Genomic DNA, 27,553 nt, shown 5'->3' on the forward strand with positions numbered 1-27,553 from the left:
GTCACTACTGTATAGTCACAAACTTTGGTTTAGATATAAAATGGATGATACCTCAATTTACAAAACAAAACAGGTGTTATTATATCAATGTGTCCAGTAAACACAAAAAGAAGAGATATATTATATACATATGGAATGCGATAATTCTTTATGATATCTATTTTAAAGTCATCTTCATTCCAAAAAAGATGTCATGCATGCTTATAATGTCACTTCTGTTTTTTTGTACACTCTTGTCATGAAATAATTTAAATGCTATATTTGGCATATACAATTTCAAGCTGGAATACTTTTAGTTCTGCATATTTTGCAAAGGAAAATAAGTTTTTAGTATAAAGAAAATTTTCACACAGTAGTTCTTTGATATAGGAACTGATGTAATGTTTGTAAGACAGCAGCCAAACTCCTATTAACTAACATCCAAGTCAAATAGTGACAAAAATCAACAATTTGCCATTTCATCAACATTGGTATATTTATGGAGTTTACATAAATGTTCTAGAGAGCGATATTGCTAAAAGAATACTGTATATGCATGACCAATCAAAATAATGCAGTAGTTTACACAAGATGCTCATCTCATACATTTATCACTTTGCTTCAGCAGAACCCACCACCATTATTGATCTCCTGGAATTCTATATTTTTCAGTACTCTTTTTGTGTGTGGGGGGTCATTCTCTCTTCCTTCCCTCTTCTGGATGTTCACTTGATCTCCCTGGGGCATCTCTTCTTCAACTTTTCCCTTTTCCACTGCTTCCTCCTCTCTTGACTTCCTATGATCCTCAAGGCCTTTACCCTTCAGGTTCAGGCCTCTGTTCTCACGTATACCCCAAAACTCCCAAATTTCTAATCTTGCCATAGGTGGCTATTACTCTGCCTTATCCATAAAAAGGGCAAACGTCAGGCAAACTGACAAGTTAATTTGGTGCTTTACTGTTACTTTAAATTTGTCAGGGTTTCAGTACAGTTAAGATATCACCAAGTTCTGAAGGTTTATCAAGTGTACATTAACATTTTGATAGGCATTTTCAGTATTCTATTAGCAGCAGCCATCAGTTGTGACATTTATAGTAGAGTTGTAAAATACTGAAATGATTAATTACTTTCTGTTTTGCTGTGAAACTTTATGAGTGTTTTTGCTATCACTTAATCAATACTGATAGATGGATAGAAACTAGCATATGCTGTACATCTCAGACAAAATGAGTACCTATTACTTTCAATACACAGAATACCTACAATTCAAGATAAGCCCTAAATTATAAATAAACATGAAGTTTTAAAAATGTTTTATATTTATTTTCATATCAGCATCTGTATTGCTGTGCCCAGTTGTCTGAGATGTTTCACTTTAAGTTCGTTAATGGAGGATTAAATAAGGCACAATGGTCCACCCACTTGAGAGAGAGAGAGAGAGAAGGCAAACAACCAAAACTGAAAATATAACCCAAAAGTGGAGATTCAGTAAAATAAGTTAGTTAAAATTGCTCTTAGAAACCCAAAAGAATATTGTAATTGTTATAATGTCATCCTGATTTATGAGGCACTGATCCATATTTGCCTTGTAAAAAGTCATGTAATGTGAACAAAACATGATACTGTTTTATTACTGATAGCAATATATTCTTTACCTTTATTTTACTACATATTAATGACCATATAAAAAGAATTAAATCTGTAGAGCCCTAATTTCCAACCAATCATTTATCTATGAGAATAAAGGAAGACACACACAATCCATTATCACTCAAAAACATATACCCTAGAAAGCATCTGAAGTATATACTTGGGGTTGCTAATCAGCCTTATTTTGTACAATTTAACTGTAATATTTCTTGAATCAGATAAACTCAATATATTCCTGATTGAGAATCACTTTTCATTTTACCTTTGCAACAAATACTACGAGCTTACAAGAATATTTCAGAATGTTGAACACTCCAAATGTTGAATAAATTTCTATTTAGGTACAATAAAGTATTATTTACTTTATCTCAATTATCCTGTATCAGTGAAAGAAAAAGTTTCAAATCTCTAATTAAGTGGATCAAAACGCCAGTTTCCTTACATTCTATCAATTAACTCAATCAGTGAAAATTAAGAACACATACCTATGCCTCACCACCTGTTTGCAAAGAGCTCCTAAATAACTCAGATGACCACCTCTCACAATTCAATGCTTATAATACACCTTTATGGCAAATACTTTAAGTGTGCAAATGAATACTTACTAATATCCTTTACAGAAATTGTTCTGTAGTATTAATCTACAATATTTCAATGTGCTGACTACAAGTAAACAAAGGAATATCAACAGAAAAAAAAAACATACCTTGCTATGAGGGTCAGCAAACATCCTTGTGAAGATTTCACACAATCTTTTCAATTCAACGCGACTGTTAAAATGACGTAACAATTAATTAGTCAACTATGGGCTACTGTAAGGAATTATTTTAAAAGGTCACAGACTAGATACTTCAAGTCCAAAGTTCAGGTTAAGAGGTGTTGAAAAATACCTTTTCAGTAGAAATATTTTCATTTCTGCTTAAAATCTAATTTGAAGTTTAACTTCAATTTAAACATTCTTATGCACTATTTGCAACCCAAATAACATAACAATGATACTAGTACAGAACAACCAGTGAAATTGACTACAAGCCAAAGTGAAAGAGGTAGCTATTAAACATCTCAAATAAACTTAATTTAAAAATTTTCAGTTTTAATAATCTAATGTTAATACAGATAAATTTTATTTTTAAATATGACTTAATCCAATAATGTCCCTTTATAGTAACACTTACTAAAAGTTATAGAACCAAAACATTGTTTACATTTTCACTTATGACTGCAATATGAAACAGGGTATATTTAGAGACATTCTTAGTCTTTAGGGATATGTCTACAAAGCAGCTAAGAAGGTGCTTCCCAATGCCGGTAGACAGACATGAGCTAGTTCTGCTTGAGCTAGCATGCAAAAAATAGCAGTGTAGCCATGAAAGCAATTGGTGGAGGCTCAGGCTATCCATTCTACATACCCAGAGGGACAGGCGGGATTTTACTGTACTCAAGCGGCGAGTCCAAGCCATTGCCTGGCCCGCTGTGGCCACACTCCTATTTTTAGTGCACTAGCTTGAGCAGAGCTAGCATATGTCTGTCTACCTGTGCTGGGAAGCACCCTCTCAGCAGATGTGTAGATATACCCCAGGAGTAGCAAATAGTTTCTGTTGAACACAGGATTGCACCTCCAGTTGACACCAATTAGGACTCCACAGATTAGGAATTTTTCTGTCTTGAGGAGCTCTTGGTTTAAATTTTGTCTCTAATGCTATTAAATAAGGACTTCTATCACTGTTTATTATTTCTTTAATTTCACCAATAATTTCAACACTGTACAAGGTTCCCAGTAAAAATTATGTTAAACTAGAACATATAACAGTAACTTAAAGACAAAAATATTACAGGGATGTTGTAATTATCCCCCAAATAAGCATTACAAACCCAGGGAATTAAGAGTTAAGAGTAAATTTAAAAGAAATTCAAACATGTTAAGGTATGGGAATGCTGTTAAGTAAACAAAAAAACCTTAACTTTGTTTTGTAAAGATATCATTGTGATGACTAACAATTGTGAATAATGCACTACAGTCCCAGATTAAACTAAACTGATTTTTAAAGACATCTGATAATTATTTTAAAATGCTTCCCTCATGGTGTCATTACAAGGAAGAGATAAGGTTGTTTGGGTGCCTTAACTGTATATTTACATATTTTAACATGTTTGGATTTCTTTTAAATTTAATCTTAAATCTGAATTTCTTAAGTTTCTACTGCTTGTTTTTTGGGATACTTACATGTAATATTTTTACTTACATTACTAATATGTAGTCAAACTTAACTACAGTTTAATCTAAGTTCTTATCTATGATTCACCTTTAAAAAAACCTTCATATTTGCACACTAAACAAAAAATCCCATGAGTAGTGTTAATCATGTTGATCTGAAGATCTGCAGCATAACCCCAAGATCTGTATTTTATTTCAGCTTTTCGTACCAGATTAACCAGCATACTCTGGATGCTTTACTCACTTTGGAGGAGCACAAAACAGACAGAACATACATACCCGCTCTTCCATCCCTCCTGCCCTGTCCCCGTTTTCCCCTTTCTCCTAGGCTCCAGATTCCCATGCACATCGCCCCTCAATACTTCCCCTCCTGCTCTCCTTGTTGAGTAAATCTGGTACAAGGGTATTTTTAAAAAAATATATTTTTTAAGACTGTCACTTTTGCCATTATTTTTAATAACTGAGCATTTCTTCCTTAACAGGAGCTAAAGAATAGTGTTCTTCTACAAATAATTTCATCAAGATATGCCCTTTTCAAAATGGCTCCCATCTTCTATTGTCCTCAATGAAACAAAGGCCACAGCTGTCCTAAGCTGCCCTTTCAAAGTAACAACTAGCTCCCTGAAAATAGCACAGTGTAGGCCTATCTTGACATAAGTAACTTGCCTCATTTCTTAGTGGGCATGATTGGGAAGGTGAATGAAAAGTTAAGTTGTAAACAGGGGCCTGACAAGCAGTATGCTGGAGTCAGGATGTCTGTACTAGCTAAAATAAGCAGCAACATCCTAATGCTAGCGACAATGGACAAGATAAACCTGGAATGTGAAGATCATGTGCTGCATGAAAAGCACATGGACAGAACATGCTGCACAGCAATTGGTTCCTGCAAAATAACCAAGCCAATCCAAAAATGTGTGATGTAATGTATAGCAAATGCAATGTAACGTGTAAATGTATATAAAAGAAGAGGTTTTCTGTGTAACTCTGGATGCATGGTACGCCCTAAATCCAACCCCTACGCTTGATTCTGATCAACTCAGCATAGCTTTGCTGTATGCCAAATACAGGAACCCGAGTAATGAAATCTGGAGTCAAACTGAGTGATTTGGATCCCAGAGAACTGGATGAAGTGTTCTCCCAGAACTGGACAAGGTGTTCTGGATAAGCTAAGTGAAAACACTTTCAGAGGGAATCCCAACACATAAGAATCCTCACTCTTCTATGAAGGTAGCTTGGCTTAACTCCCCATTCTGAGCAATGGGAGACGGTGGTTATTTCCAGAATTTCAGCTCTCGATAGTTTAAGAGTATTGGGATGAGGGACAAGGATCTCTGGTACTTATTGTAGAGGTAAAAGTGTTTAAGCATGTTTCCTTCCTGGTTTGAGGCCAGTTTTTGCAGTTTCTTCTGAGTCTCCAAGTACCTTGTCCTCCTTCTTGCTAAAAGAATTTGTCACTGGTGAATTTTACACAGTTCATAGTGTTTGAGCTGTGTGAATCTAATATCCAGATCTACAGTCACAGGTTCCTCCAGGATATGTAAATGAAAGACATGGACCTTGCTCTGGGCATCCACAGATGTGTATGCCAGGAAAGTAGCAGCTAAGGAAATCTTACTTTGGATAAAGTCTACAATTTCAGCAAGTAAAAACTTTAGGTTTTTAAGCTGTGTTTCTGAAAAATTGTCCCAAGAAAGCAGGAAATGAGATACTGTTTTTTACCTGGTCATAAGTGATGCACTTAATCTTATAAATATAACACGTACCAAGAAACTGATTATCATCATTTTTGTGCATTTACAGGATAATGCAAAGAGATCTCACAGAAAAACTGCAATCTGCATTATTTATTCAGAAGAATATACTACTTTGCTTATTTCACTATTTTGAAACTCCAATTCTACCTGTAATACAATGAAGTCTACATCTACACATAAAGCTACTGGGAAAATAAGCCTCAGCTGCAAAACAGTGCCTCCTCCCCTTCAAGGAAAACTGTTCTTGTGTAAGAGACATTTTCTTACCTTAAAGTCCTCTGATTTTTTAATAAATTCTGTAGACCTAGAAGACCTTCTTTTCTTTCTGACCAGTTGGAGCTAGCACAGCGATTGAGGACCTCTGCCACATCTTCTGTCTGCCGCATATATGTAGGTATACTGCCATTGCGAGAGCTGTACGATCTTTCTGAACAGGCACTGGATGCATCACTGTTGGCATCATCATCAGAGTACATTCCATACGACTCGTACCTCCTTCGTACAGGCTTTTTCTATCACATACAGACTCCCAGATTAGCAATGATCACAAAGAGGTGTCAAACTTTGTATTTGCACATATCTATACAAAGGCTAGCACCTTCACTGATCACCTGCACTGACATTATGGCTCCAATTCCATTGTTCAACAAGTCATGCAACATTAATATCTTAAAGCCAGATTGATTATATAGAATTCTAAAAGTAAAAATGAAGCATATAGCACATGACAGGTTATCCACCTAATCAATTTTCTTCTGCATAAGTTTTACTTGTGAAAAATACAAATATTTATCATAATAGAGGGAGAACAGAGATACTGAAATTTAGTCATTTCATTCAACCTTACACAACTTCAAACTAACAATATCAAGTTTAAAATGACATTTTCTATTACTTCTTTATGTTTAGTTTTGTACAATCTTAGTACATACTATATTAAAATGTTAAACTATCAGAAGTAAGGGGAAAACAGTGATTTCTATACCTTAGTCCGTATGTCTCCTAAGAGCTGATAGCAGTAAATTATTAAAGAGAAATAGAGAAATTGAGAACATTGAGGATAATTGCCACGTACTAGTACTATAACCAATTTTCATTATGGTATAGTACCTGTCACTAGAAACAACAGTGTTTTGTTTTTTTTTTAACTATATTAAGACAATGGCTATTAGCATGCAACTTTATTTATTCTTTGCCCTCACGATCTCGGATATAAAATATGTAACACTGCCATATCATTCATTACCAATAAGAAATTTTACAGTCTATACTTTTCCAGAAAAATACATCATAATGTAATTTATTAGGTCTTCACAAACTAAGATAAGACACAAACTTCCCAGTTTAAAACTTTCTGGCTCTCTTACACAATGGCAATTCAACTTGAGGACCCTGTTATGTACAGTCAACTATCTCAGCACCAACCAAACAAATGTTCCTGGTTTTGGAATTTTTTGTCAAAATGTTTTTTCCCTTTTTCTATTGTGGAAGTTTTCTGACAGCTCTGCTCTCAGCATCTGGAACCTTCCACCCAATTGTGGAATTACAAAGAGTCCCTATAGAAGCAAATTACTAGAATTCCGTATAAGAATTAATTTTAAAATACAAAAAACAAAAACAAAAAACAACCAACATCCTCTCCCGCCTCAAAAAAAACATGAAACCCAAACAGGCCAAAGGATTGAGAAAAAACAGACTTATCACCCTAGAGGGGAAAAAACACATCCCTGCAAAAGAAACCCCCTATCCAAACTCTGAATCAAAGGTGTGTAGTGAGATCCTGTTTGATTATGTAGTCAAAGAAGCAGAAGTATAAGTGAATACTTTCCCCTTCATTAACATTACAATTTGCACGGAATTCTCACTCTTCAATGCTGAATAACTTGAGGGATGCTCTTAAAACAAACAGCACTGCAACAGTGTAACAAGTAGGCCTATGCTTAACTGTATGTGGAATTCTTTCACTACCCTCAGAAGGAATCCAGAATGTGCTCATAGCACCACATTATCAATGTAAAACCTGATTTAAAGTGGATCAATCAGAGCTTGAAGCTCTATGACTTGAGCTCTTTGCTACCAGGAAAATGAACATTCATATAAGAAATGTTAATTGGTAGAATCTGAATAGCTTGAAAGGAGCATTCATCAGTTTTGGGCAGACCACATTAATACCACAACAGGGGTGTGTGTGTGGGGGGGGGGGGGGCGCTTATTAATTAACGTGTTATTTCTAACATGTAAAGAGCCACGTTAATCAGGTGACCAAGCCCTGCAGAGACACTTCTTTAAATTCAACTGATCCATGATAGCCCAAAACAGTTGCCAAATAAACAGGAATAGAATAAATCTTTAATCCTTGACTCGCAATTAAATGGTAGTGTAGCAGTTTTGTGGGGCTGGGGGGGGGGGGGGGGAGGGGAGAGAGAGAATTAGGTCCATTTACATTACAAATATTTTATATTTACAAATAGATGTCATGATACTGGAGTTCTATCTTTTCAAGAACCTGGACAGGGATAGACTCCTGTACTGCATCAGAGCAAAATAAACTCGGAGCCAGATTCTCATCCAAATGGATAGTCACTACCAATCAGAGCAAGACTAGGGACCACCCATGCCAGGGGCTTTGCTACAACAGGTTATGATGGACAGATGACATTTCCTTCTCCAGTGGGTGGAGAGGCATTCCTTATTAGTGTGATCTTCCAGTATCAGAAGCACAAAACTGATAGTTTTTCATTCAGGTAAGCAGCCTTCTAAAACCTCAGTGAGTGAAACAGTAGCAGAAGACAAAACTGAGGAAGAGACATTCGTAAACCTGACTCCCTCGAAGACACCACCCTCCCATCACACACACAGACAAACTGAATCTTAATTGTTCTTTTCCATGAAGCTGACAGAAAGTTCCTCACTATCAGAGGTACTGGACAGTTTCTGAGTGCAGGTAGCCAGGATTTACCAAACTGTCAGTCACACCCTGAACAGTTTTGCTTGACAGGATTTCAGCAATGGAGGAAGGGGAGAACATTTTCTTGACTTTTATCTCAGCCAAGGTACAGGCATAGGCATTTAAAAAAGCTATGATACAATTACTCTAACTCAGAGTGGTTTCTGCCAATGACATGCTAACCTATGTCCTCCAAACATTTAATCTATAAAGCACATTGACCTATGAAAGAAATGGACAGAAAAGAAACAAAGCAAGGAGTCACTTAACTGATGACTTTATGAATATAAGCAGCGTACTACAGGACAACATGCTAAATACCAACTTATGACAAAACACAGTAGACCTCCTTTGATTTCAGGATATTAGGTTAATCTGAATTTGAATATTTGCTAATGTGAAATTAAGGCTAACAAAATACAGAAACAACAAAAAAGTAAAATATGCCTAGACCTGACTTGATTTAATAGAGGAAGACAGTAAAGAAAATCCCTTCAAAATATTAAATCAACATTTTAATTTTGGGTGGTTAAAAATATCAAAGAAAGGTAAATAAATGGAACTGGTTGGAAATTCACTAATGGAACTTCTATCAGAAAGCATCAATTAGTTGAAATTGAGACATCTGTGGGACTGTGTCCATTTTGATAACATTCTAATGGAAATCAGGCACGTTTCCAATGGAAACCAACCTTCCTGTTTTTCTGCCACTTGTCTGCTGGGCTCCTTGGCAGCCCAGCTGGAGATAATTGTGGAGCCCAGACTTCCAAGCTCCTGGCTCCCAACCTCCAAGTCTTGCAGCTCTTTGGCAGCTCCCAGGTAGCTTGCCTAATGGGGCACTGCAGAGCTGGGGCCTCTTGAGGAAGTGAGCTGTCAGTTCCCTGTCTGACCGGTTCACCACCTGGCCGGCTCCCCACAAAATATTTTAATTTTTTTTTACCCAATTCTGCTATAGAATGGAAATTTTTTTCAAAATCTAGAATTTTTCATGGAACAAAAATCTCAATGCTGTTTAGCTCCAGTAAACAGGTTCTTCATTTTTTATATAACATGCAAAATACATTTAGATACTAGAAAGTATAGGATAAATATGATGTTACCAAGTTTATATGCATATATATTTATTTTCCTGTTGTGTTGTGCTGATTTACAAGGTAAACAGGTGTCCTATTATCCATGTTTTAATCGTTTTAAAGTTGTGATATCAATTTGACAGTCATTATCATAGCAAATCCCAAAAGGATCTCCTTGCAGACTGAGTACCATCTGGACTGATGAACTTGACAATAGGTGGGAAATAAAACTACAGCCAAGTCTGTCTCTGAATTACAAGTCTGCCTTTTGTTCTACAGAGGTGCAATGGCAGAGCAACTTAACTTTCAACATTTGTTTTTATTTTTTAAGTTTCAATAGTTAACATAATTCTGAGCCAAAACATAGAAAATGGAAACCAGACCCAAAGAATCTACAATCTTGAGAAGATATTGGAACAGTTTCAGATTTTGGACACATCATTAATTTGCTTGTTCAGAGCTTTAGTTTTTATTCAAAGGGGAAAAAATTTCAATCACTTGTCTTGTATTACCCTAGTTGTTCATGCTATCATTTAACCAAAATTCCACCTCAATGAGCTAGCTCAGGTAAACAAATGTAATTTCAAACCTAAGGAACTAAACTGTTTCACAGTTCAGAATGCCTATAAATACATATATGTAGATATATATAATATACAATTTAAGTGATCACACAATTCAAAGTTTTTAGTCTGCTTAAAATGATAAATGGAGGATTCTTACCAATGCATCTGCTACTGCTTCTTCTACATCAGAACCTGTGTTCAGAACTCTCATAGCACTAACTGATGATGACAATCTACTTGACTGACTGATTCCAAACCCTGTACCTGTCATAACAGAATAAGAAAATAATAAACATTTAAATCAGAATTGGAAAATAGAATTTTAGCCACTTAAAAAAACCCAACCAGAAGTATAGTAATTGGCAAGTGCTCTGCTCTACTTAATTTCATTTAACTGAAAAATTAAAAAAAGAATTGATGTGGCAATTATCTGATTTGTATTTTTGCAGCAAAAGAATGGGAAAAATAAACAAACATTAATCAATGATTAAATAGAATGTCTGATAAATATTTGTACTATGAAAGAAAGGAATCAAGAGGCTCAACTGAGGCGTTTGCTCTACAGAGCTACTTTTCTTTTGAAGAGCACCTGTTAAAATATATTAATCATTTTGGGTTTTTTTAATTATTTTTTTAAATAAAAAGCAAAATATGAGGAGGGCTACCAACAGCACTATGTTAGAGAACTACATGCATAAAAAGTGCTACAAATACCAAATAATGAGGAACTAAAATAAAGTACATCTGCCAGTAAAAATAACTGTAAATACATGGGGGGAGGGGGGGGGTTGACCTTGGGAAAGAAAAGCTTGCAATGTGTACACATCTACCTTGATTATCCAAAACACAAAACTCAAATTAATGTAAATAATAGTTTTTAAAAATGGATTGTAAGGAAAACCAAGTGGGAAAAAGTATCCAGGATGACTGCACAGATGACAGCAAAGTGTACTCATCCTTCACCTGTAGCCCCATATACTTCTGGGGTGTAGAGGGCACCAGTAGATCTGGAGTGATGCCTGGAAGCTGCAATAACAGGATCATATAAACCCTATCTATTATCATGGAAGCAACGTACAGTGATAACTGTATAGATAAAGAGAATACTTTTTAGGAAACAGATGTAGCATTATTGCATGAAACAGAACAAATTAACAGAGAAAACATGAAAAAGTTTCAGAAAACAAGTCCCTCAACTACATAACAAGTGGGTTATTGTACAGAAGCCAATTCATGCTGCAGAAAAAAAAGCAAACATTCCCTTTTTTAATTCAAAGCAAAACACATATATACACCCCTATATGAGCCTTTCAAAACAGCCTACTGAGTCTGTATCTTAACTGCAAAGTTAACTTGACTTGTCTACGCAGGACGGCCTAGCTTAAATGACAGCAGCCACAATGCAAAATAATACTTGAGCTGCACAGAATAATTAGATTACTGCACAGAGTTACTGTATTAGCAGCTGACAAGTTGTGCTAACTTGAGCTGTAGCCTATACCCTTGAAAGGCTAGCCAATTCAAGCTAAAAGTACCACTAGGCTCAAATTAATGTTTTTTGTGCCTGGATAAAAAAAATGATTTAAAAAGGTTTATTTTTTAATACATAACTTTTCATTTAATTTTAAAAAATAAAGTATTAAAAATAAACCTGTTTTATTTTCAAATTTAATTTTAAACCTCTATTAAGGCCTAAATTTACAATTATTCTACTTAAATAAATAAAATATATGTTACATCAATTAGCCTCTTCAAATTTTAATGAGATTAAAGAGTGCTGCTTTTTAAATTATATTTAGTATCAGGTGAAAATATCTTTAATTTCTGAAGTCAACTCAAGTTTTATAAATATGTCACAACGTCAAGTACTGCATTAAGGATCTGTATTATTTTCAGTCTTTACAATGGAGTGTATATTGGCACAGGATGAACCTCTCTAATCCGGCACTCCCTGGTCTGGCAACATCTGTGGTCCGGCATAGGTGCTGACTCCCTGAGTGCTCTGGGGCTAGAGCACCCATGTGTAAAAATTAGTGGGTGCGGAGCATTCACCAGCACCAAGCTCCCCACTCCCTCCCCTGCCTCTCACATGCTGGTGGCCTCACGCTTGCTAACTCCTCCTCCTCCCTCCCAGCGCTTCCGGAGCACTGCGAACAGCTGATTCACAGGGGAGGGGGGCTATGCTGGCCCACTGCCTGTGGGTGCTGCAGCACCCCCTACATACGTGCCTATGGAGACCCCCTGGCATTCTGCATTGACCTCCCGTGGTTCAGCAAATTCTCTGGTTCAGCACCGATCAGGTCCCGAGGATGCCGGACTAGAGTGGTACATTTTTCCAAATGTAAGTACTTTCAGTTACTAGTGTGCAGAAAAGCTTGTAACTTGTTCTAGTTTCAGTTTAGCTAGCAGGTACAGTGAGAATATTTTCTTCATTTGGACTAGTTCATTCAAAGCTGAGAAACTGACTGGGAGTAGAAAAAGCAGGAAAGCTTGTTTTCCTCTTCCAATCTATCAATAAAAACAGGTGGGAGAGGATGAGATCTACTAATTCTAAACATTTGAAGGACGTGGGGCCAGACTGTCAAAGGTATTTAGGTTTCAATACCTACGTTAGTTGAACCTACCCTACTTAACTGCTTTTGAAAATCTCACTAGGCACCTTTCTGCATCTTTAGGTGCCTAAATACCTTTGAAAATCTGTCGCCATGTCCTTCAAGTTTTTAGGATTAACCTTCCCTTGGAAATGAAACTTAAATACCTTCAAAAATCTGGCTCATGGTGACCAGAAACAATCCATCCAGGGCCGTCCTTAAGCATACGCAGCATACGCAGCTGCCTAGGGCACCATGAAATTGGGGCACCAAATTGCCCCAAATTTCATGGTGCCCTAGGCAGCTGCGTGCTGCATATGGCAGCACCAGCTCTGGCGACCGGCCCTATCCCTCGGCCGCCCCCCACCTCCCCGCAAGGGGCGGGCTGTCCCTGGGGGCAGGGGCCCGGACAACTCCCTCCGCCCTGCCTCTTACCTTTTCCCCCTGCTCTGCCCCCGGCCCACCCCCATTCCACCTCTTCCCCCCTGCACTCACCAGCAGCGGCAGGAAGCGGAGCAACCTGGCCCCAGCCTGCTCTACTCTGCCAGCTCCCAGCTGCAGCGCTCTGCTTCCCACCGCCAGTGAGTGCGGGGAAAGGATCGTCCCCCCGCACTCACTGGCGGTGGGAAGCGGAGAAACGTGGCCCCAGCCTGCTCTGCTTCCCTTGCCCTGGCCCCAGCCATGTCGCTCAGGTTGGGGAAAGGAGCACCCCCAGCTCTCACTGGCAGCAGAAGGTAGAGTGCCACAGCTGGGAGCAGGCGGAGTAGAGCAGACTGGGGCCGGGCTGCTCCGCTTCCCGCTGCTGCCAGGGGGTGGGGGGGGAAATCCCTTCCCCCAAGCTCCCTCCCCCTAGTGACATGGCTGGGGCCGGGGCGAGGGAAGCGGAGCGGGCTGGTCCCGGCCCCCCGCTAATTCCCCAGGCCTTTCTGGGCCTCTGGGGCTCCCAAAAGTGGCCCTCCACAGCTCCTGCCTCCCAGACCTGGGGGGGGGGGGGGAGGGAGAGAGGTCTGGGGCCCCACACAGCCCCGGGGGTGGCTGCGTAGGGCACTCAAATGGCTAGGGAGGGCCCTGAATCCATCAGTTGACTAACTACAGTTAATACTTCCTTTCTTTAACTAATCAGTTTTAAATGCAAAATATGTTTTGATAAACTTACTTGTTTTTCTTATGTATCAACATATTTAAGTTAGTTTTATTTAACGAACAATTTAAAAATGCTGGTTTTGTACTATTTAAATTTAATTCACATTTCCATCCAAATATATCTTGACACCAACCCTGAGTAAAAAATTGTAATCGACTAGAAAAGAATTGTATCATTCACCATTTTCTAATTGTAAAAATTAAGAATCTGAACAAATGTATGATAAGCTATATAACTGATTAAATACATATGTATAGATCTTGTACATCCTCCTGATTAGTAAGAAGTATGGCCAAATTTACTGTAAAGGCTATATTTGGTTGCAAATCAGCATGTTTTAATGGTTATACAAACCAATGAGAATGAACCTGTCTTTAAGAAAATAACTGAAGTACAAATGCAAAACAAGATTGAAATTAGTTATTAAATCAAGATTTCCTGCTTGCTGATTTAAATAATGAATAAAATCTGTGATTTAAATCAATCAGTCCTGGTATGGACAGGACTCGAGTTACTGGTAACATTCCACTTATAACCTGAGTTGACTTAACAGTGAAGACAAGCCCACTTAGTATGCAATAGATGACATTTTTATTGTAATTTTTGTAATCCACTAAGCAATGTTTAATATATTTTGCATCAATATAAATATGCTTACGTTATTTAACTATGAAGTATGTTTTTTTCTTCCCCACTAACTATATTATTGGATGCTTGGTTCTTTGGCAATCATATGCCAGCATACTCGACTAGACACTCAGCAGTATAAAAGACAACACAAAATCAATGGCAGCGATACATGCTATCTGCAGGGCTTTGAACACATGCAATAGTGGGACCAATTTCTCTATAATCTTCCACTGAAAATTCAGTTCTTCCACTCAAGATATGAATTAAGAGCTCATAATATAACTAGGAATACTATTTAAAACCACCTCTCTCCCCACAATTATATAAAACAAGCAAGCCAAAATATGCTAATACATGGCTATAACGTATTATAACAGGTAAAGTTGACTTTATTCCACAATCTCTTCTTCAAGAGTGCTCTTTGTGCTCCTGATATTATAATGGACCGTCTCTAATTATTTAATTTGGTTATTATTCTACCAAATTTTTAAAGATTTGTTATAATGAAAAAAATTGAAAAGGATTAAGAAATAATGTACTTTCTGGTCAAAGGAAGTTAGAAAGTAATCTTGAAAAATATAAATCTTTAAAATTAACTGTATATCATAAATCAATATTCAGTTGCATATAAAATCACTTGTTTCTCAGAGCAGTGAATTAAAATAGGTGCCCCCCTGCCACTTCTTTGATATCAGCATCTGTAATCCCCGTGATGTGGGATTACAAAAAGGTTTATACACCACACATAGAAATGGCATAAACTTGGGACATTATGCAAACAAAATATTCTTTTTTGGGAGCCATTAACAACAGTCTACAGTTGTAAAAGGGTTATATGTAAAATTGTCACATACATTATATGAAAGAAAACTAACAACTGAGACAGCTGATTTACTTAGTCTACATTCCACTGGAATCAGTGGAAAATTCAAGACCATAGTCTGCAGAATTATTTAAAGAAATAAATTTAACAATAGACTAATTATATGGAATAAGACAAACTGGCTTAACTAATCACTAGGGAAATTTGAAAACAAAGAAATCAGGAAATAGAAAGGTAAGAAGTCCTGTGATATTTATTTCAGGAACATACATTTTTACTAAATCTTGATTTCCATAGGGGTTATTTTACATTCTTGATACAAGCAACAGATACAACCTACTCATGGTATTTGGCATCTGAACACAGAGGTTAAAAACTTCATTAACAACAACAAAAATAACATTTCAAGCAACAGCTGTCCCAGTAACCCAATGTCTAACAACATTATGAAGTTATTTTAATAATGGTGTTTTAAAAATATGGAGCATTTGGCTTGGCATAACACGTCAATCATATACAACATGCAAGCAATTAAACTTTTCAAATTCAAGCTGCAGAGTAGCAAAAGAAGCACAGAAGTATCTGAAAACACACTGTTTTTTTAAAACAAATACGTAGTACACCACAGAACCTATAAGAGCTGACTAGTGGATCTTATATAACGTGCTCTTTCATTAGGTTTCCTGATTAAATAGCATCTGGTTAAATTAGCATTAGATACTAAGACAGCTTCCATTTATTTACTCAACTCTTTGCCAGTAAAAATAAGGCTGAAAGGTGCAAACTGCCTTCACAGCCCAAAATAAGGATCAGACTTTCAGATGCTAATTAGGAATATACTGTGGTGCCTCACTTTGAGGTTGAAAATAGAGTAAATATCTTAATATTATGGGAGTGAGCTGAGACGTTGGAAGCAAGGTATCTTTGCTGTAGACTATACTGAACTGGGAAGAAATAAAAAAGGCACTAAAAATCTATTATAAATTCATACAAAGTAGGTAAATTTCAAATAGAACCTTCAAGTGATACATTTTCTACCTTACAGAAGGAGCCCCAAACCAACTAAAATTATCTTTTCAAGACAAGCTTGCTACCTAAATCATAGGCAACTTTCAACCAGACAAAATGATTTATGATTAGAAGCTACTGATTTTTTTAAAGCCAACTATGTGATTCCTGTACTTCCGTTTGAGTTTTGTAAATACTTGTCAGTTTGATACTTGCAAATATTTTAAGTGTCAGGCCAGTAAATTGCAGTATTGCATGTGAAAGCTGTGTCATTGTTGACAGTAGCTCTAGGAAAGAAGTCTGAAGTATTTGTAGTTGTGCAAATCTGAAATGTAAAGAAGTTGCCAACCTCCTCTCCCCCATATAGTGACCTATGTTAATTGTGTGTTATCCTGTTTTTGAGACACAAAGTAGGTTTCAAAACTGGATTTAGGTTCACCCACTCTGACAAGGGCCCTTACTATTTGCTTCCATTTATTTCCAAAAAAATGTAGACTATTCTTACAGCGCAAGTCTGCTTTGAAAAATGACTGCATGAAACTGGCATCTTCTAACTCAATGGATCTGCTACTAATCTGCACTGAGATTCATACTGACTTACTTCAGTGACAAAAATAGAATTAAAAAATTTTTTTTACTTCTATTTACACTCTCACTAGCGTGACAATATAGCAATATTTTTTCTTTTCTATCAATAGAATTGTTTAGTAACTGCACTATAATTCCTATTATTCCTGCAATATAAAACCAGTTATCAATCCGATCTATCTGATCCAGGGAGCAGGAAGAAACACCCAGGTTTTGAGCTCAAGCAAACCTAGTCACAGTTAGTTTTTTATTTATATGCATTTCATATTGAAATCAAGACACAAACATGTAATCTTACAACGCCATTTTTACAGTCACTTTTCTGAGCAGAACTGCCCTTTTTTAAAGCTTCAATCTAGGAACTGTGTGGTGAGGTTATCTTCCCAGGTTCTTGGTGTAAAGAATAAGACTAATACCAGTGTGGCATTTACTTTTTTAACATGCATTTCATTCACACGTTGATCAATACTCCAGCAAACTAAATGGCAAATGAGTGCAAAGAAAATGGTTACCTACTATAAGCTAAATGAAGAAGGCATGGGTTCATTAGATGCAGATAATGAAAGGCATAAATAGGCACAACGAAGGTCTCCAAGTACTTACCAAGGGGTGGAAAAGAGCGGACAGGGCTTGTGTCCCTGCTACTTTCACGGCTGGCCTCCCGACTGCACCCCTGACTCACACTAGGTCGAGGAATGCGGCTGCCTCGTGCTAGTATGATTCAGTGTACAGACAAACAGCAGCACAGAAAGGGAGAAGACACAAGAAAAGTTGTAGTTTTAATGTAATTTTGTTTGTGCAATAAATCAGATCAATTATGTATTTCTAAGAACAGACGTTGCCTCTATTCATGTAGCATTACAGTATTATCTTCTTTCTGACATTTTATGAATTTGACGAATTGCACTAAATGCAGCCAGTCCAGATGAAAGTATCTTCGCCACAACATAAACTAATGTGAATTTGGAACCTCTCTAAAGAAAGTTGAAAAAATGCTTGAAAAGGATGGTAACTTTTTCAGATTATAGTTGAAACATTAATCAGTACAGCCTGTGAAAAGCATACAAACAGAGTAGTTCATTCAATAACTTACTCAGTTTAGTTCCAGCTAATCTTTCTTTTTTAATGTGAAAATAAACGTTGTTTTTGCTACACTAGTGTACAGTACAACAATCTATTTAAAAAGGGGGGAAATAATTCAGTTTAAGGTAAAGGTAAGGTAAAACTAAATAAAAATACTATAGAAAACCAGCTTACGGATAGCAGTAACCTCGGTTTTATTGATTGACACATTTCAACAAAGTATAGATAATTGAGTTATACCATGAGGCTGTACTTGGGGGAAATATGAAGCATAATACATTCATTTTTACCCCCCCCCTCCCCACACACACTATAAAACAAGTATTTCAAGGACTCTAATTGTCTTGATGTCTTCTTCCCAGTTTTCAGTGTTTCCAGGCTGCCATAAAGATTTTGAGGGTTCCCAACAACGTTGGATTTTTATAGGGGCTCCTATTCACTTGCTCCTTCCACACTTCCTTTTCTTTGCTTAAGAGTAAGCATGGAGCATAGATCAGTGCATTCAGAGAACAGCAAACTTCATAGTCCCACCTTAAATTTGAAACTGTTGCAAATCATAGGCCTCCCTTGGGAGTTGGCTTTGCAGGTCCCCAGTCAGATTTTAGAGTTTCAATTATATGTTTTCCAGCCCCACCATCTGTAACTAGGCACCAAATGCATACAGTAACATCATCTGTAAAGAAACCTAAAAAGGTTACTTGATAGTTCTTACCTACTGATAATCTAGAAGGACTTGCTTCTCTACTGCATCCTTGGCTTCGTGGGATCTTGCTCCGTTTTTGTGCTGTTGCTGGATTGACTAACACTCTCTGAACCCCTGTGTTCATAGTTGAAAGTGCAGTTGTAGTCAAAACTCTTCCAGGAGATCCAGATCGACTACCAGCTGAAGGCAAAATAAGTAAAAATAAATAACTTCAGATAAATAGCGAGGATAAAAAGACAGAAAAACAACATGTTTGACTGAAATGGTTTGAAAAAATAGTTTGGAAGAACTTACAAGATGAAATATAAAATTTGAGAAAAATCTGTAAGATCTACATCTAGTTTTAAAACTAAAGTACCTCTCACAAGGTATAGGTATAAAAATATCCCTGCAAGTCCGAAAACTCTTATGGTATTTAGGACTATATGAGCACCATAGCAAGCAATTGTAACCGCACACCAAAAATATTATTCCTTTCACTAGTATTTACAAAAGCATCCAATATTCCCGAATGTGAAGATGGAGAGGTTACTTACCTTACAGCAATTTGAGTTCAAGAGGTTTTGTCCCTATGGGTGCTCCACCATAGGATTTATGCAAGTCCATGCATTCTCGATTGGAGACTGCAACGTAGTGTCTGTGAGCCCATGCCTGTACAATGCAGTTCCTCCTGCTCTGAACGAGTGCATCTTGAGAGATGTCAGCCCCCCACCACTCAGTTCCTTCTTGACAGCGAAGCTGAATTCCACAGCAGAGGGGAAGGAGGGCGGGAGGTGGAGCACATTTAAGGACAAAACATCCCAAAGAACTCAAGTTACTGTAAGGAAGTAACCTTTCCTTCTTCTTCGAGTATATGTCCCTATGGGTGCTCCATTGTAGGAGACACCCAAGCAGAAGCTCAGTGAGGAGATAAGTCCAGAACACACAAAAAAAAAACCCACATCACCAAATGAGTTATCTCGGGAAGCAGATAAAATGAAGCAATGTTTGGCAAAGGCATGGAGAGAAGACCAAATAGGAGTCCTCCAGATTTCTGCTCTGGCAACATCTTTCAGTGAAGTTACAGATCTGGACTGAGCACTAATGGAATGTGCTGTTACTCTGTGAACACCAGCATTTTCAGAGCAGGTCAAGATGCATTCAAAACCCACTTAAGTTTGTGTGGAAATCGGTTGATCCTTCATCCTATCTGCAATTGATACAAATAGTCTGGGAGATGCCAAGAATGGTTTAGATAGAAAGCAAGGGCCCTCCTGACATTCAGTGGACAAAGGTTTATTCTCTGGAGGCACAAGATTTGGGCAGAAAACTGGTAGGTGAATTTCCTGGTTAATCTCATATTCCAAGGGAGGAATATAACATCTGGGAGGAAGCAAGGATAGGGATGTAATATAATCTTGTCTTTGTAGAAGGTGGTACATGCTGGGTCCACCATGAGATCTTCCCACTCCCCCATTCACTTTGCTGAGGTGAAGGCAATTAAGTACAAAATTTTGGGGAGAGAGAGCAGGTTGCCATTGGTTTGAAGGGGGATTTTTTTAGGGCATTCAGAATCAGTTGAAGTCCCACAGGGGAGCCAGCTGTCGAATGGCAGAAGCAAGCTGTATATGCCCTGAAGAAATCTGATTGCTATAGGGTGTGGCAAAGACTGAGAAGCCCGATAGATGAGTGGAAGGCTGTGATGGTGACAGATGTACTCTGATAGAGCTCATTGAGAAACCCTATGTCTTTAATTCAAACAGGTAGCCCAGGATGTTAGAAAGCAGAACTTCCTAGCCTTTAGAAGATGTGAGGGAGCACAATGATTGGAAGTGCTTGCACCTTTGCAAGCAAGTTTTATGAGTACTAGGCTTTCTACTAGATAAGAAAACTGACTGAACTCTAGCCAAAAAGGTCAACTCCATGCTTGAGAGTCACTGAGCAGCCAGGTTCTCAGATTCAGAGAGAAGGGGATGGGATCGATGAATACCTCTGCCAATAGGTCTTTTGTAATAGGAAATCTGAGGGGTGTTACCTTCCCAAAGAGGTGGATGAGGTTTGAGTACCACACCTGTCTCAGCCAAGCAGGTGATACGAGGCTAGCTCATGCTCCTTCTCAGTGCAGCTTGAGAAGAGTCTTGAGGATTAATGATATAGGTAGGTAAGCACAAAGAAGGGTACAAGGCCATGTTATCAGGGCATTCCCCAGAGAGTCATAGCTGTAACTTCCATTGCAGTAGAACAGGAAACATTTCATTTTGTTCAGGGTAGCAAAGAGGTCTACCCCGGTATACCTCAGGTCTGGCAGATCCTGTGGAAGACAGAGTCCTTGAATTCCCATTCAAGATCTCGCCAGAAATGCCTGCTCAAGGAGTCTGCGATTGTATTGTGGAGACCTGGTAAACAGGCTGCCGATATTTCTATCTGATGAGAGAGAGACCAGATTCCAGCCTTAATAACTATGCACATAAGGACTGGGGTCTTGCTCTGCCCTGGCAATTGACTTAATACATCGCTACCCTATTGTTCAGCATTACTCTGAGTGACTTTGTATGGTGTGAGAGAAGTGTTGGCAAGCATATCAATCTGTTTTTAACTCCAGACACTGGTCTGGAGCACTGATTTCTGTGCTAAGTCTCCCTGTAGATGAGCTCCCATCCCAGAGATGCGTCTATTGTGAGGCTCTTCAAAGGTGCTGGATACAAGAATGGGGTTCCAATACAGACCTTCCATGTGTCCTTCCATCATGTAAGACAGTCCAAAACCTTCTAAGGCATTGTGATATCTTAGGAAAGGCTACGTCAGTTTGGAATATACGCTGTCCTTATCCACGTATAGAAGCAACCTGAGGTGCATCCTCACATGGGGTGTCACATACCTGGAGGCTGACATGTGGCCTAAGACCTACAGACAAATTCTCACTGTTTGTGGGCTGCACTGCAATGTTGAGCTTTGGTTGGATAGGGTGAAGAATCTCTCCTCAGTAGGTAGGCTCTTGCTGTTGTGAAGTCCAGAATAACTCCTATAAAGTCTCCTCTCTGTACTGCAGATAGTGTGTATTTTTTGTGGTTGATGCGGAGTCCCAAAGACGGGAATAGTGTTTAATGGTCTGGACATTGCTGCCTGGACCTCTGTCCACCAACTCTTGGACTTCCTCTAGTGGGATTTGAAGTGAATCCACTAGCCTTTTCATGAGATCCTGGAAAGCTAAAATCATCAGCATAGGAGAGCAGTGGTGGCAATAGCACCTCATCTGGAGATGAAGAGGACTTCAGAGATGAAGGTGAGATCTCAGCCCAAGACTTTTGCTCCTCCTGTACACGGTTTTATCGTCCAGGGCTGTAAACAAGTCAGCAACTGTGATTGAGGCAGTCTGCAACATAGAACCTAATGTACTGGGACTTGGAGGGAGAGAAGCATACACCTCCAGAGCTAGGGCAAGTTCTATTAACAGGAGCTTAAGTCTAGTCTCCTGTTCTCTTGGATCTGCCTTTGAAATCCAGACAGACCTTGCATTTAGAAGGGTTGTGACTTGTGAGAGTCCCCCCAAACACCGCAGGCAGCTGGAGTGTCCATCAATATGGGGAAAGGGCTTTTGGCAAGTCTCAACCCCTGGTTCCAACACAGAACAAAAGATCGAAGAAGAAGAAGAGGAAGGGAAGAAATTCTCCTGCCCCCAACCAACATAACAGTTGCTATGCAAAATAAAGGTAACAATGAAAATAGATAAACTAAAAGAAATTACTAAAACAAATAAATGAAGTAAAGAATTCACAAAGTGAAGGTGGGAAGCTGAATACATCAGACTCTTTCGAGCCGCAAGTGGCTGAAAAGGAACTTTGTGATGGCAGGCTTGCAATTCCTTATGTTCCCTGTTCAAAGCACAAAGCACCTCTCTGCGTATGCCCACGGACACTTCACAGTCTGATTGAGAGCGCACAGGCATATGCACATCCTATGGTGGGGCACCCATAGGGAATATATAGTAGAACAACAACTGTGTGTTCATTTTTAAAATTATATGGGACTGTTGGTCACATATTGCAATTTGGGAACCACCAGTCATTAAACCAAATAGATAATTTTGTTCTGTAACATCCCTGGACTGATCACCTTGATTTTCATAACACAACAAATAACTATTGTATTTTCTAAACATGTAAAAGATGAAGTAGGCCCTGGTATTTCTTCAAATCCTACTCTCTTGGAGCCCAATCCTCTAACACTGACTGTAGACAATGGAAAGACTCCCACTGACTTCCATGGAAGTTATTCTAAAAATTCAATTAAGAAAGCTTTTTTAAAACTACAATTTTCAACCTTTGGAACAGATTATGAAAAAACACACCTGATCAAGATGTTAAAATTCTTTGTTGAAGTATCTTAGCAAATTTTATTCATAAAAATTATACAATTTATTAGAAATTTGATCTTTGATTTTAGCATATTGCATCCATTGGAAGAAATTGGTCACTTTTACCTAGACTATCTTCAACCTTTGAAGTTTCAGCTGTGGATATCTTACATTTTAATACCTAACAAATGGTCCATTCATATCCCTTACCGATACTCTAATTAAAACTGTATTTTATAGCAATAATCAGTTTAATTATATGTCACTGTTGCCAAATGCAGAATAAAAACAATTTCACCTAAAAATCTTAATTAAAAAGCAAAGCTATTTTTAACCAAAATCAGCTCAATGAAATGAAGCCTATAATAATTTTCCTAGCCCCATTTAAAAGAAGGAAACAGTGTAAGCACAGCAATGCTGTAAGATGTCTATCAGCTTAAGTAAGTTTCATAGCACTCTTACATTACAAGGACTACCAGTGTCAACCAAAAAGCAAAGATGCTCTAACAATAAAAGGTCCACAGGCATATTTTCAGACCACAAGATCATTAAAGCTTGATAGAAAAGAAATGACTGAAAAAATGTGTGGGGTGGGGTGGGGGGCCCGCGCAGAGGGAGGCAGGAAACTGAAAACAATGCGCCATGCATAGACTATATGATTTGTTGGTTGAATTGAGACTTGAAATGATTATTTAGCAAAGTGCCCTTTTCTATCTATGGGCCTATTCAGCAAAAATAAGACATGCAATATTGTGCAGCACAGAAGTCATGAACCTAGTTTCTGTTACGGAGATGAAAAGCAGACATTTCTACTAGTTTTATGTAGTTTTGTGAGAATTAAGAGCTCATGCAGACCTTCTGCATATCATTCAGCCCATCCCAATTAATTCAGAAAGACCTGGCAGAATATAGAATAACTGTCCTCTGTACTAGAGAATTTCCAGCAGATTCCCTGAAGAAACTTGCAAAACCTGATAATCCTTTACCCTTCCCCTTTGTTAAATGCAAAAAGTGTGCTTGATCAATATAAAGTTATATACATCACTCTGCTACTTCTAGATGTTTGTTACATCTGGTTGACCGCTACTGTGGGGTACACTTGACTCGCTGAACTGTTCACCTTACACACAGTAGCATGAGCAGTTGCAGGTCTAAACAATCAGTGCTATTTTGATAGTGGAAGAAAAGAAATTACAAAGATGATACTCCATAATTACAAAGAAGAAATGTTTTTCCTTCTCAGAATTACATTAAATTAAATAGTTGTAGGACCATGGAAAGTGAGCTGGAATTTCTGCTGAATAGGGTCCTATGTTAGGGATATGTAGACAAATGATCAAACAACAATGCACACACAAATTTTAAGAGTCTTACCACCAATGGGGTTAGCAGACTGTGATCCTGAACAAGTGTAAAAGGCAGGATTAGGGTAAAGGTTTATAATCCATGAAGAGGGAGGGAGCAGAGCAGATTAAAAATGGATGGCAAATGGAAACAAGAAAGCTTTAGTCAGTTCACACAGGAGAAAAAAGCCACAAAAGGGTTATGCGAAAAGCAATGCATTTTAGTAGCTTCCACAACTAAAGAACTAGGTTCAGATGCTTGTGTACAAATCAGATGAAGCAAAGCTGCAAAAGCAAATTACAAGTTTCCATCTAACTGCAGAATACTAAAGAATTACATTATTTTCAATTAAATATGAACTCAACTTCCAGAATATTTTCAAGTAATATTAGACTGCAAAAAAATAAAGATTTAAAAGCTGAAGAAAGCAATTTTCATGAAAGGCCACAAACATTTTCTTATTCAAGACAAATACAATGATGGAAAATTTGGTTGGGAGTGAGGTGATCAAAACAGCTCCGAAAAGGGAAGCACAGGTACTGGAACACATTTGTAATCTGACAAGACACTTTCAGATAATAATTATAAAAGGAGTCAAAATTTTTAGACCTAACTAAATTTTGTCATTCTAACTTTCTATTATTTCTTTTATTATAATCCATCTGAGGGAAAAGCAAAATAATTTTTTTTCAATCAGAAAATTTATTCTTTTTCTCTAATAGAGATAAACATAGTAACACCATGCAAACCCCAATAAATTAGCCGGAACCAAATTGAAAACAAGAGTAGCAACTTTTCTATTCATGACTTAACTGCAATACAGATCTGTATAAATGTATTTAATATGACTGTCTATTTACAAATAGCTCTGAGGGTGGGAGTAGGAGGAAAGTTCCTCCAAAATCCCTAGTTACAATTATGTATTTCCCCGCCCCCACAAAACTACCCAACCTTGCAAGTATCAGTCAAATATCCTAGCCTTTAAATACATACCCTTGAAACTTAAAGTACAGCTCTATCCCTAAATTATAGCACAATGGTTTTAGTTTCAAAAGAATTTATACTGCCAGATGAGACAATAATGTATTGTTTTAAAATGACTTTTTTTTTTTTAAATATGGAGACTTGGTCTAAGACAACAAAAGGGGAACGCTGTACTACAATTATTTGTAAGAGGTGGGAATCTAAGTCTAATATGTAACCCATTATAAAACGGTCTGACTAATCCGGAACTTTTCACTCAGTTTCATGTCAATAATTCTCATTTAAATTAGAATTTTTAAAAAATTATGCCACAAAACGTCAGGCACACTTGTGCTTCAGTTGCCCCTCTCCTGTCCACTTTTATTTATACTGGAGTTAGGAAAAGGTTCAGAGAAGAACAACAAAAATGATTAGGGGTCTGGAACGACTTCCATATGAGACGAGATTAATAAAACTGGGATTTTCCAGCTTGGAAAAGAGACAACTAAGGGGGATATGATAGAGGTCTATAAAGTCATGACTGGTGTGGAGAAAGTAAATAAGTATTATTTACTCCTCCTTATAACACAAGAATTAGGGGTCACCAAATTAAATTAATAGGCAGCAGGTTTAAAACGAACAAAAGGAAGTATTTCTTCACACAACACACAGTCAACCTGTGGAACTCTTTGCCAGAGGATATTGTGAAGGCCAAGATTATAACAGGGTTCAAAAAAGATCTAGATAAATTCATGGAGGATAGGTCCATCAATGGCTATTAGCTAGGATGGGCAGGCATGGTGTCCCTAGCCTCTGTCTGCCAGAAGATGAGAATGGGCGACAGGGGATGGATCACTTGATGATCACCTATTCTGTTCATTCCCTCTGGGACACCTGGCATTGGCCTCTGTTGGAAGACAGGATACTGGGCTGGATGGGCTTTTGGTCTGACCCAGTATGGCCATTATTAAGTTATGTTCTTATGTTTATTTGTTCTATTAGTCCTCTTTTACATTGTCTAGGAATTCTTATTTGTCACACTCCTGAGATTTGTAAGCAATGAGCTCTGCTGAAGGATTCAGCTCTGAGTGGGAGGAGGGCTGCCAGTTAGGAAGGGGGGAGGGAATGACTTATTTTTCCATACTACCATATGTAAAGCCATCCAAGTATTTCAGTAGCACATCAGGGAGTTCTACCCAACTCATCCCTTCAGGCTCTGATCCAAACAGAAAGTGAGTTCTTTTGCAAACAACCACAATTACCAGTAAAATACAATTTAAAAGCTTAAGTTTACATTTTATTGAATGTGAAGAATTAATTAGCTAAAACTGAATTAGAATACAAACCTCTTAACACTGACCACCTCTGCAGAAACTGAATATCCATCAACGATTTAGGCATAACCCCTTTTTGCCATTTATTTTGAGTAATTTCCCATCAAAATTTCTTGATTAATAAAGCTCTTTTATGGGTATAATGCATATGTCTATTGGTCTTTGGATTTTGTAAAAGCTTGTTTGCACAGAACCTGCAAATTCTGGGCCAAGTTTGACCAGCGTCCCTTTGAAAATAAAAAGGCCTTCAGGAAATTGTTACTGAAAAATTAATGCAAACTTATAGTAAGCAAGATTTTATAACCAAATGAATTTGTTCACTTTTAATTTCTGCTATTCCATTACTATCTAAAAAAGGATATATTATGGACTAATGACCTTTTTAAGTTACTACACTTTCTGTGCACTTTAAAGCATCATTCTACTCTGAAAAGTGGTTAAAATTATATTGGAGGTGTCATGTGTCTCTTCGGTTTAATAACAAACTTGCCAACTTTACAAACAAAAAGTTTACATACTGATTACTTGTACCTGACAGTATTTGTTTGTGCTGTCCTGGTAACTGCACAGTAATTAACCGTATATGAGTGCAGGTGCACGTTTGAAAATCAGGCTCCAAATTGTTAATTAAAAAATAATGTTTTGTACAAAAATGTATACTGAGTGGAATGGGATAACATTTTTTTTAAATCAAAACTGATAATGTTAAAAAACAAACAAAAAAAAAAGCCGAAAACCCACATTTAATGACCACATATATTTAGGTTTGGAAGAATCTGATTGTTTTTTTTAATAATTTTCATGAATATCATCACTGTTTATTTTT

The 27,553-nt window shown here is 37.6% G+C and overlaps 1 protein-coding gene and 1 long non-coding RNA gene across 51 annotated transcripts in view; one reads left to right on the plus strand and one right to left on the minus strand.

The window, feature by feature from the left end:
* CLASP2 (cytoplasmic linker associated protein 2) overlaps positions 1–27,553 on the minus strand; it is a 286,598-nt gene that overhangs the window by 60,763 nt on the left and 198,282 nt on the right. For 13 of the 50 annotated variants that reach the window (XM_065587155.1, XM_042860273.2, XM_042860276.2 and 10 more), the window contains 5 exons: positions 18,763–18,933; positions 17,571–17,678; positions 10,341–10,447; positions 5,865–6,109; positions 2,335–2,398 (listed from right to left, as the gene is read on the minus strand). In XM_065587155.1, coding sequence (XP_065443227.1) covers positions 2,335–2,398; positions 5,865–6,109; positions 10,341–10,447; positions 17,571–17,678; positions 18,763–18,933 — 695 coding nt within the window. Of the gene's footprint in view, positions 1–2,334; positions 2,399–5,864; positions 6,110–6,582; positions 6,607–10,340; positions 10,448–11,146; positions 11,210–17,570; positions 17,679–18,762; positions 18,934–24,460; positions 24,488–27,553 lie in introns of all 50 variants that reach the window. The other 37 variants (XM_065587168.1, XM_065587169.1, XM_065587136.1 and 34 more) reach the window with 9 other exon arrangements.
* Positions 2,786–3,397, plus strand: LOC135981957 (uncharacterized). Its single transcript, XR_010599178.1, has 2 exons — positions 2,786–2,920; positions 3,189–3,397. It is a non-coding gene; the product is annotated as an uncharacterized LOC135981957 (long non-coding RNA).

The sequence above is a fragment of the Chrysemys picta genome, chromosome 2 (assembly GCF_011386835.1).
Source record: "Chrysemys picta bellii isolate R12L10 chromosome 2, ASM1138683v2, whole genome shotgun sequence".
NCBI classification, from domain to species: domain Eukaryota; kingdom Metazoa; phylum Chordata; order Testudines; family Emydidae; genus Chrysemys; species Chrysemys picta.